Consider the following 12,046-nt stretch of genomic DNA (forward strand, 5'->3'; position numbering starts at 1 on the left):
AAATTATAATCGGGACAAAATATTTCATTGGGTGTTTGTACTATGATCTTTAAGGGTTGTCACGCAAGTGGTAAATTATTTGATTTTAACTGTAAATTTTGAAATCAACCGTTTATTTTTTAAAGCCCCAAACCTAAAGAATAAAAAGTGCAAGGTGACATTGTGCCTTTTAAGGAAGAATTTTTCTTTTTCCATTGTGCATATTAATGGCATTTGATTGTTGACTGAGAAATCAACACTGGGGTCAATCTGAGGAAACACATTACCCTTCCTCTGTGCTCTTGTCTGAAAGCACACAACAATCCCCTGCATCTGATTTGCTAGCGGCAGGCTTGCCATGTTGGCACACTGTCATTATTGAGGCTAATGATATTGAATGAGTAAAATCATTTTCAGCTCGGGGGCCAGCGGCTGTTTGTGCTCTTCACTTCTGCTGTGTGGTCCAAAGTACATAACAGGCTCTGTGTTTGTGAACCAGGCTTGTATCTGATGCAAACTGAAGGTATTCCAGCTCTTAATGCAGCACGAGGCTCAGAGATTGATGCACTGAGGGTACAACATAGTGTTTGTGGTTTTTAAGAAAAGGAATGAAAGGGAAGGAAGGAGGAGTGAAAGGCAAAAAGGGAGAGTGCTGAGGTTAATGCTGGTGTACGCACTATGCCCAAGAGAAAGTACAGTAGGCTGGAGTGGTATGTGTTCCTGTCACTTTGTTTCAAATGTGTCTCTTTGAGTTGAATCTTGCAAGCCCTTTAACATTGCCACGTAATTCTCTTCTAATCCTTGAGCGCAAGATTTCTTTTTTCTCTGTTACATTCAGTTTGAAATTTTCATTTTGCCCTTTTGACAACTGACGAAGTTAGTGGTTTTATAACTGTGCCCCAAAAGAATACAGTTAAAGCTGCCTTATCCACTCAACAAAACTTTCCATGATTATCCACACTGCAGAATGGCAGTGTGAAATTCAGATCAGCCTCATTTGCATTCAGTCCTCTCTGTTTTCCTTGAATGGCAGCCTTGATATTGAATCAAGACTGTCAGTCTACATCTGTGAGCAAGGATGCATGTTAGGTTCAAAGTGACCTCTCCCACAAGGCCAAGGAAACCATCAAAGTGACTGTCTTTTCAAGGTGCAGAGGGATTGCGGCAGCTTTAGTGGGCAGCCTCGCCGCAGACTGAGCCGTTCTGTAATGTGACACTGGGTCTGCGTGGCATGACTGGTTAAAATCATCAAGCTCAGCTGTGAGAGCCCGCACCTCCTCTAAGGAATGATTAAATGGCTTCAGTCAGGACTGAATTAATGATGCACACAAAATGGCTTATGATTATGTAAAGTAGTCTTGCTGAGGGAACGGAAGAATATCTGTGAGATTGGGGAGACTGTGCAGGTGGAGAGTCAATCCCATAAGACCCCTTCCCTTTCACAGTCCGGTATCTGCTCCTCTCTCAATCAACTAAACCCAGGGAGGGTCTTTAGGGAATGATTCACATTTACTTTGCTTCAGCGTAGCAAATAAACTGCTGCAAACTAATGCCGGGTTGAATTAGTTTGAATACATACTACTTTTCAGTTGCACTACCATTTCTGTGCTTTATGCAGATGAAATTTAAGAGCTCACCATAAACTACTGTGGATAACATTTGTAGGAGTTTTTTTGTTATTATTATTGTTATTATTATTATTATTATTATTATTATTTATTTTATTTTTGTTTTGTTTTGTTTGGTCAAAGCAAGCTATTGTTCTTTGCCACACTTCATTATCAGCTACAAAACAATTCTGCTGTTTTGCACTCAGTATCATTTACTGCAGTGTACGTGTAAATCAGAGCTGACTCACCTCCTCCCCCAGTGTAAATCTACAAGTAACTCGCCCTAGCCCAGACTGTCAGTAGGATTCCTCACATCTCTGGAGGTCCACTTTCGGTTGTAAAGTTGACAATGAGTCACAGCCCCAGTATATTGCTACTGGCAGTGTTGTGTAAGAGGATGGCATTTAAATCCCACCACAGTGTTGTGTGAGGTTGCGATGTATCATTATCAATGACTGAGATAAGACGCTACTCACAAAAAAAAAAAAAGCCCATCCCCCTGAGTTGTCTTTGTTTAGTGCACCTTGAAGTTAGTTGGTGTAACAGATGGCAGAAATAACAATGAGAGAAATGTGAGGAGAGTGTTAAAGATGTACAAATGAAACGTGCAACATTTACACATTAATTATCAGTATGCAAGTTTAGTGTTTGCCTATTGTTATTAGCTGTGATTGCAGAATGAACAGTGAATTGGTGATGCTGAACTATGGGAATATGTGTTTCCTTGCTAGGGAATGTTTAAGAAAGATGAAACTGAACATCGATATTCTTTTACACAAACGCAAAAAGCGTGCATCGCCCAGTCTTGGGTGACAAAAACCGTGGGTGTGAGATTTGGGGCGTCGTGAGTGTGGGTGCATGCTGGGACGTTCTCCTGCGTTCTGAGGGCTCTCTTCATCAGGGAGCCAGCTTTCCACAGCCTGCACTCCCCCTTGAAATATGAATCATAAATAGACCACGGTTGTTGAACAGAACACACATACAGCAGTACATTTTGGCCACTCTGATGTAAATACTAACTAACACTCATCCACAGCACAGATTTCAGGCCACAGTAGCCACTTTAGGTACCATCTTAAATGTGCACAGAACATTCGCCATCTGTTTGCTCTGGGCATGTGGAGAGAAATTGCCAAACGGTGGGATGGTTCATTTATTGATGGAGGCTTGTGTTTCACTGTATGCACTAAGGTTTTGTCTGTGTTGGTGTATAAGAGAGCGAGTCAGATGGGGAGGGAGGGGGGGTTTGTTGTGTATCATTTTGCCTATGTGTCTATAAGCGTGTCTGCATGTGAGAGAGACACTTGTGTTATGTTGAAGGAGAAAATGAAGACAGCTGTTCTTTCTTTGCCTCACTGATAGAGTTTAATTAGAGGCCTGTGTTTGTGTGTGTGTGTCTTAGCACCACTCATTTCACTCTGCATGTTATTTTCTTAAACGCTCTAGAAATGGCCTAGATTTATTAATTCTACCGAACACTGCCAAGAAGAGCCGAGTCCTATGTTGTAGTAGGAATTTCATTTTGACTTTCGTTTGCGTTGCATTTTATTTTCCTTAGGGGTTACACATGATTGTTGGGCTTAGTGTAGCATTGCTAAAATACAGATTTATTCCAAGGTTTGTGTGCATGAATGCTCGACAAGATTATTGAGAACAGCCACACTAGACTGTTATTCTTCACACAGCAGGGAGAGGTGTTTGGATTTATAAATGAGCGCTGAATCCACAGACTTGTTTCGCCAGTGAAATTTAGCTTCAGATTTTCTTTCTGCATGAGAAGCATTTGGACTGAATGTTATGTAATGTCTAAGTCAGTGATGTAAAACAAATAGAAGTGAGGCTTTAACTTACTTCAGAAAGTACTAGGGCACAGGCCAGCAGGCAAAAATCCCATCTACCCCACAGGATCATGCTTAGTCATGTGTATTTTGAATATTTAACTTCTTCATTTTTTTTAAATCAGGCAGATGGACCAATTTTCTTTTCTTTTTTACAGTGTCCAATGCAAGCTCTTTTTTTTCTGCAAGATATCCTCTTAAAGACTTGTTAGTACAGTTTGGGCCTTGATTTAACCGTGTTTTGCTTATTTGTTATAAGAAAATAGTGAAAATGAATCGATATTTTTGAGATATTCAGTTTATAATCACAGAAGACTAAGAAAACAAGAGAATATTCAAGTCTAAGAAGCTGGAACCGGAGAATTTCAGCAAACTATTTTATTTTCAAAATTGTTGCAGATTAATTTTCTAGATTGATTAATTAATTGTTGCAGTTCTATTTGTAATTCTGTTTGCAACCTTCTTCCAATGCATTAAGTTCAGATAGTTTGTACCTTTACAGACATGTACGTCAATTTTTCCATCAAATTTAGGATCATGAAATACATTCAGTTTCCTTAGGCTACAGTACTCAGTTTAAAAAGGTGTCAGAATATTAGAGCGCAAGGATACAGTATAAAAAAAAAAAAACATTGCAGAGACTTGGAATCCCTCACAGGTGTTAGTAAGTCTCCCCCTCGCTCCTCTCCAACATATAGCAGAAGATTTTCCGTTGCTTAGGGCACTGGCAGATTTATCCCCAGACAAGAGCCCCTGAAAACGCCTGAGTAAGAAGAAAAACAAATTCAGCCTAAGGAAATCCCTCTGAGCCAACAATCTGTTTATGTGTAAATCAAAACTGCCATTTTGCCATCAATGCCAATAACTCTGTTTCTGGCAGCTGTATGTATGAAGTTGTTTCTATACGCAAAATGAAATAACATTTGACATTGTGTTCTCAAGCTGCTGTCAGATACGATGCTGCAAGCTAACACCAGTATACAGTGTATAACTGAGCGTGTGTTCATTTAAAAGTTTCCATGAGAGGAAATTGATTTTTGTACAGAAGGTACAGAAAAAAACATCCTCAAGACGTGAATAAAAACTGTGGGACTGATGAAATATGTAGCTTGAAATGAATCACATGGCATTTTTGACCAGTTAAGTTCATATTTTCCGTATATTGCAGTTAGTCTGAGCTCACTGTAACAGTCTTAAGCTATGTGTGGTGCTTCTGTTTGGACACAAACCAGCCTTTTGTGTTGCCTGTGAGAACATACTTATTTCTGTCATTTTAACTTTACCACACTAACAGAAAATCATGACTGACACTCAAAAAATAACTGCCTGATTTGTATGAAGACTTGCATACCCCAAGCTCTGACAATTACAATTTAGTGGATCCTCTGTAAGGGTGTAGTGATGTTGCCACTCTCACATATGTGCGTTAAGTATAACGCTAGCTCCAGCAGCTATAGAGACTTTCCTTTTTTATATTTTTGTTTGTGTATGGATTAGATAAATGGGATACAATGTATTAATTAGTGAGCTTTTGAGGTACTGGTACTTATTTCTTGTCTAGTTTGGACATAACTAGGCTGGCTGTTTTTCCCTCTCTTGCAGTCATTATGTTGAGGTAAGCAAATCAGTTCCTGGCTCTCACTTCATACCTCTTTATCGACCTTCACATCTGGCTGTCTGCATGACATCAAATTAGTGTATTTACCAAAATGTAAAAGTCTTCCTTTAAAGCAACACTTGAACTCCCAAAAAAAAGTCTATATCCACTCACCTCCGGTTTCAACTCAGCCCCCGCGATTCCAGCTCGTGCTTTATTTAAAACAAGAATCGAGTCTTTTTGTTTTTGATCTACTGAAAAAAGGTCGTCCGGCTGGCAGCAAGTGAATAGAGGCTCATGGTGGAACGCTGGAGGATGTGCACAACAAAGAGCACAACCATTCATGTTTCAACCAATGAGGTGAATACTAAGGTAAATAGGAGGTTATTAGATAAATAGGGATCATATGCTGTATACCTGTACAGTTTCAAATGATACAGAGAAGCAGATAATAATGAAAATTTAGTCCGCGGTGAAATGTTCCTTTAATCGCTGTTTATGTATGTGTAAGCAGCTTTTCAGGACAAAGTGGTTCACCCTGTTCTTTTTTTCTTATTGCCTAGTCAGGACAATTTTAATCCAGTGTCTTAAATTCTGCTCTGTCGCTCCATCCCTCCCTCCCTCCACTCCTTTTTAGTGAAGTGGATGTTACATAAACTTGAATGGAGGAGGAAACCACCTTCAGCCAACACGAGTTAGTGGAATTCGGCGTGTGCATTTTTCCCAAGTTGAAGCCACGGGTGAGGCAGTATTAATAGTTCAGCTCAGTGAACATATCTCTCAACACGTTTCTCTTTACAGCTCTGTGACCTTGTTTGCTCATTCATCACCCTGTCCTGTCCGCTGACTTTACCGTGACTTTAAGCCCTTTCTCCCACTCAGTCCTCCCACTCCATGCCTCTAGTCCTTCACTGTATGTGCTTATACTAAACCAGTTTATGAATTTTCTGTTGTTGAAATGATAATTAGAGAATTGAAGAACTGCTTAGGACCAACTCATCTAAATCCTCAACCATAGTTTTAAAACACACAGTTAAAGCTGATTTGACATGATCAGCATTTAGGTGATGCCCTGTATAATGATGACTTAAATGGTGCAGCAGTAGACTGAACGCATCACTAACTCCCATCCTGGGAATCTGTTGAAAACTGTGGTTTTTGCTGAGACATAGGGTGTGATCTTGGATACATATTATGAGACAAGAGACCAAGTTTATCGTGAATTAGATTTTGAAGACATGAGGCATAATAATGGATAAAAATCCATTCATATCAGGACTTGCCATCATACTCTAGATACATGAGCTGTCCCTCCGTCTGTCCCATTCTCCTGAATGCGATATCTCAGGAATTCCTTAAGGGGATTTCTTCAGAGGTTCATCTGGACTCAAGGATGGACCGATAGGAATTTGGTGGTCAAAGGTCAAGGTCACTGTGACCTCACAAAACACATTTTTCACCATAAATCAAGAATTCATACTATAATTACAAATCTAATCACAAAACATACCTTTTACTGAGTTCCTTCAAAGTCTTCACTACCCAAATTTTAGGAGTCTCTGACAGACATGGATGTAAACGGCAAACTGACTGTTTGGCAGAGGCATGCAACGATGAGGCGGTAATTCTAGTTAAAATTGTATTGATTGGTCTAAAGGGGTCACCACAGTATTTGTTTAGAGGTAATTAAGGGGCAATTGATTGACCCAGGAGAGGAGGGTGTCATTCATAGGAAATTGAAGACGTACAGTTACACTTATTCTTTATTTGTTATTGGGAAGTTACAGGGGTTAGATATTGTGTAAAAATATTTTTAAGCAGCTCTCACCTTATCTAAAAGCTTAGTTCATACATCAGAGTGTTTACAGGAACTAAATACACAGTTTGTTTTTGACATTTGTCAACTACAAGAGAAACCAGCTGGTTTTATGTTGGTTATTCAGTGTAGATACTTCAGTTCCCCAGTGTGCAGTGTGGGTTAGTGGTGCCATGTGTCAAAGATGGGTATCTATTAATGCTTGCTATCTACTTGTCCTTTCTGTCCTTGTATGTTTGGTTGTTTTTGTGTGATAATTAAATTGTATTTCGATGTTCAGAATATTACTTCCCACTATTTTGCCATTCTAACATTATGATTCATGCAGTTAGCAGTACTTAAATAGCATTAACAGAGAATACAATGACTCAGCTATCAATAGGCATAGCAGTAGCTGAGGACTGTTTAAGTTAATGTTATGTACCATTAACATATTCATTTTTATCTTTGCATACCTTCTATGATTGTGTTAATGCCCATTATTACATATCTTTTTCTTTCCTTGAGAGACAATAATTCAATAATCAGTAATCCATTGATCAATAATAAATGACTGAAATAGACTCTTAGGTGACCTCTGGTATTCCCTTTGTTATGCTGACCTTGATAGAAAGAAAACATATTACAGCTCCACAGACAGCAGCACAGCTGAATGATTGGACATTCAGAATTCATTGTGTCAAGAAATAAAGTGTAATCCAATCTGTGTGTAAACAAGCCCCAAACAGATATCCAAGCCACCTGTAATCAAATAAACCAACAAACCAAAATGAAATGCCTTGCCCTGTTCCCTTAGGCTTTGTGCTGATTGGATCAGAAGGGTGATGTGGACAGAAACCACAGTGAAAGGTTACCTAGTATTTCAAAGCAAACAAGCATTCTGGACAAGTACTATGGTCACTATGTGTCCTGTTCACTGGATCCCATCTGGCTTTGTCCCTGCTGCTGCAGTGGTGTTGCAGTCCTGTACTGTACCTGTCTCCTTTATTATTGAGGAGGGTGTGAGAGAGATGACTTTACTGTTGTGGTTCATGTCTGCTGAGGCTCAGCGGGAATCTGACCCCTGTGTACTTACAGGGCCTGGCAGAGGGTCATTGAAGCAACACACAATGCAGTATTCAAGGCCGGTCTAGTAAAATATTGAATACAACAATGTGCTGACAAAGAGACATCCTTACAATGAAAACAATGGCAAGGGCAGAGCTGTGTATTCTGATACCCTTGTTACTTATTTTTAGGTTTGGGGAAGTGCTTAAATACACTGGTACTAGATGTGCAGTCTTCATAGTTAAAACATTCTTATGCAACACTCACACAGTAAGCTTCAATTTGTGATTACACAAGCTGATGAAAATGGTACAACTCTAGAGGCTTGTTTTTTTTTTTTGTTTTTTTTTTTAAACAGTTGCTCCTAGTTTATCTAATTAGACAGGTTAACTATGCATGTCAGTCATGCGCTACATGCTTGTGCACCGTGTATTAACACATTTAGCAAAATGAATTTGTTTAATCACATTAGGTATTTAAATCTGGAACAGAGAAAGGCTTGAAACACACTCTAAGCTGAATGTACAGTAGCTCAACTGTGATTTAGAGATGAACCCTACAGTGTTTGCAGCTCATTTAAAAGACAATGCAGTCAAGCACAATTTGTGAGTGAGTGAAGAAAATATTTGGCACTACCATTTGACAAGTCCACCATTAAAAACACACAAACTAACTCCACTAACAATTTTGGTCAGTAATCTGCTTTTGGTTTCGTTATCTCTGTTTATGATCCCGAGCAGCTGCCCCCTGGGGGGTATTTTACTCATGCAATTAAGGGGCTGTTAATTGTAGATCAGCTCCAGTGGTTTGCCAGAGGGGACTTGTGCTAACCTTGTCCCCGCGGTGCAACACAAGGGCACGTAGTCCCATTAGATTCTCTTATCATTCTCTCTTCTCCCTCATGACTGTGACACTGTGTCTGCTTATAAGTCAGTAGGTTCCTATACATGACATCATCAGGCTCTTGGATTCAAACTGTAACACGATTATAGACCTCACTGACCATATCAGATCTTTTTAATGAGGCTCTTTGTAGAGAATAAGTTGGACACAAATGCTTTACTTTCAAAATATACAAAGTGGATATGATTTCATTATTTCCCAATATCACTCAATCTGATGAAACTTCAGATGGATCCAAACTTGGTTGATTTCTGCTGTGATATGCTGTCACACAATCTAAATGAATGGAGAGACACTCCGAGCATCCATGGTGGTTCAGTGGAGTAAGAGCGTAACTAATGATGTTTGATGATTTATTGAACATTTAACTGGATTAACTCTTTTAACTATATGGAGAGACATCAAAAAGAAACTTAAAGCATTTGATGAGATTTTTTTTTCCTCACTACAACACAAATGTATGCTGCTTAGCCTACTTAGAGGGGATATGATTCTGTTGAGATTTCCATATATATTTAAAACAGTTTAGTCAGTGTTTTTGGACTTTGTGTTCAGATCACATTGAAAGAAGTGTTTTGTTAGTCATTCCAGCAATTCAGCAGTCTTATCATGGCTTCACAAAACACCCCCGCACACACGCACACATATACATACACACACATAGAGTACCACTTACACATGCAGTCACAAGAACAGTCATGTAACATGCATCTGCACACACACACACACACACACACACACACACACACAAGCAACACACCTATCCCCGTCTTCCTTTTTATTCCTTTTCATTTCCACTGTATTTCTATACAGGCAGTCTTATAAAAATATATTAGATATCCTCCTACACGCTCACTTTGACTCCTGCTCATGTTACATCATCTCTGATGCCACATTTCTTTTATCTTTTTACACTGCCAGCACATCTCCTGAAGGAGGGTGACCAGACGTAGCACGCTTCATTCTCTGTCTAATCATTTCTGAGATCAGAGATACCTGAAGAAATAGAACTATTATGGTCTGGAGGTTTTCATTGATCTGAAGATACACTGAAAATTAAAGAAAAGATGAATCATTTCAGTGATTATAACAAATCTGTTCTGATGTTGCCTTTTAACCAGGAGCCATAGACGTGTCAGAAACCTTTAATAGCTAGTACAAAAGGATCAAAGACCTAACCAAAGCTGTGATTGTCAGCAGAGGGGTCTGTCTGGACTCTGATAGGCTCAGAGATGCCAGCTTTAGGAGCAAGTTGTTGTGAGTAGTCAAGCTTCCGTGTAGCTGTAGGGGATTTTACTCAGATTGCGGCTGAGGGATCCTGGTGTGCTGTGAGAAATTTCAGTGGATGTCATGGTGGGCCTGTTTAAGTCCCATTTCCTGTCTCCTACTTTCTCCTGACATTTCTCTGCACACACATACTGCACATATGCACGCACACTCTCATTGTCAGCACACGTGTTACTGTCCTTCCTTACCCATCCGCTCAACGTGTGTCAGTGCTGCAGTAGAGGCAGTACATGCTGGCTTCAAATCCACACAAAGCGCTGTTCTTCTCATCTTTCACGCCTGTAAGCTTCCACTTCAGTAAGAATCTTAAGAACAGACTTTTCTTCCATTACAAAAGTTTGACAGGGTTGTTTATTTTATATATTTATCAATCAAAGCGAGGGGTTTAAGTCCTTCTCTAATGGTCATACCCGCCGCCAGTGTGCAAAATATCACAAACCACTGCAACCTTAGTGCTGCATTAATGTTAATGTAATTTTCTCTGTTTTGACAGAAACCTTGGAAAGTCGGGCCTGCGGGTGTCCTGCCTTGGATTAGGTAAGAGCCTCTTAGATTATCGGGCACACTGAGAAGTTTTCTTCACCCCAAAGACTTGCATAGCAGATTTGTGAGGCGAACTGATAACCCCATGGTGCTTTAACTTCAGATAGGGAGAAAAAGAGTGTGGGGAAAAGTTTAGTGGCAAGAAGTTATAAGGAATTATAAAGAAAAAGTTATAAAATAGCTAGATCTTGTTTCTTGTACAGTATGTGCAGTATCACTTGTGCTGTACATATAGTATCACTGTTCACTTGCTTATCTCTGTGCATGTGTGTGTTTCTGTATTACACTGACGTGCACCTCCCTGTCATCCTCTTTAGGAACATGGGTGACATTCGGTGGACAGATAACGGATGAGGTGAGAGCAGATGGATTTTGTGATCTTCCATCAGTCAGGGGTTGGGAATAGAAACCCTCAATATGATCTGGCATATCGTGGATTGCTCAAGAAGCCTATTTTTACATTTAGTGACAACATATTGCAAGAGAGAGCCAACACAAAATAAACATATGTTTAAAGAAGGCAAAGCCATAGCATCCTTCTTTAATCTTGTGAAGGAAATTTTAATTATTGAATCGCCCTAACACCTCGCATCAGTGATCACTCACCCCATAGTTTCCCCTCCCTCTTCCTTCTCCCCTGTTCTCTCAACAGATGGCAGAGCAGCTGATGACTCTGGCTTATGAAAATGGCATCAATCTGTTTGACACAGCAGAGGTCTATGCTGCTGGGAAGTGAGTATATCCTGTGCCACAGGTCTCTCATCAGTCAGCAGAAACACCAAATATTATGAAGCTGCTGATATGATTGATGATAAAGTCACCAGGTAGAGATTATAGACTAGTTGCCATGCTTGGGTGTTTATGTCAGGTGCACACTTCACCCATATTTCAAAAAATATACTAGTTTATTTATTTTGTTGTCATGTGGCAATGCAGATTGCTTCAGTTAAATGTGCAGAGGTGCTTATAGTGATCAAAAAGCTTGTGCCAGAATCACTCCTTTACAAATGCTGTTTAAATAATCCAGTAATCAAGTAGTCCGTTTATACTGTTCATTTTGGATCTTTTACTACTTGACAACATATGGAAAAAGAATTTAAAATTGTTGTAGCCTACTACTGCAAACTGTCATATGCTGGGACACTACAATTTATTTCTATGACTATGTCTGGTCATGACTCACCATGAGTGTATCTCACACACTGATTTGAGTTGTAATGATTGGCTGAGTAGCATCACATGACCAGTGTGAAATAATGAAAATGTTAAATTTACAGGTTTTAGGTCCTGGCCTGGATAGTACAGCATCTGGGTCTGGACCCGGACCATGGTCCACCTTTTACTGAGATCAGCGGATGGCTATCAACTATCTACCTGAAATACATTTTTCTTTGCTGCTCTTTAAAAGTAGTTGCCAGAGGTAGCA

The 12,046-nt window shown here is 39.6% G+C and overlaps 1 protein-coding gene across 5 annotated transcripts in view; it reads left to right on the top strand.

Annotated features, from left to right (window-relative positions):
• The window catches only part of kcnab2a (potassium voltage-gated channel subfamily A regulatory beta subunit 2a), an 83,487-nt gene that overhangs the window by 54,102 nt on the left and 17,339 nt on the right, over positions 1-12,046 (top strand). For all 5 annotated transcript variants that reach the window (XM_023410246.2, XM_087175147.1, XM_023410244.2 and 2 more), the window contains 3 exons: positions 10,571-10,614; positions 10,938-10,975; positions 11,273-11,352. In XM_023410246.2, the coding sequence (XP_023266014.1) occupies positions 10,571-10,614; positions 10,938-10,975; positions 11,273-11,352 (162 nt within the window). The remainder of the gene's footprint in view (positions 1-10,570; positions 10,615-10,937; positions 10,976-11,272; positions 11,353-12,046) is intronic.

The sequence above is a fragment of the Seriola lalandi genome, unplaced genomic scaffold (assembly GCF_002814215.2).
Source record: "Seriola lalandi dorsalis isolate HSWRI2012SDOR001 ecotype SW California unplaced genomic scaffold, Sedor1 jcf7180002054419, whole genome shotgun sequence".
Classification (NCBI taxonomy): Eukaryota; Metazoa; Chordata; class Actinopteri; order Carangiformes; family Carangidae; genus Seriola; species Seriola lalandi.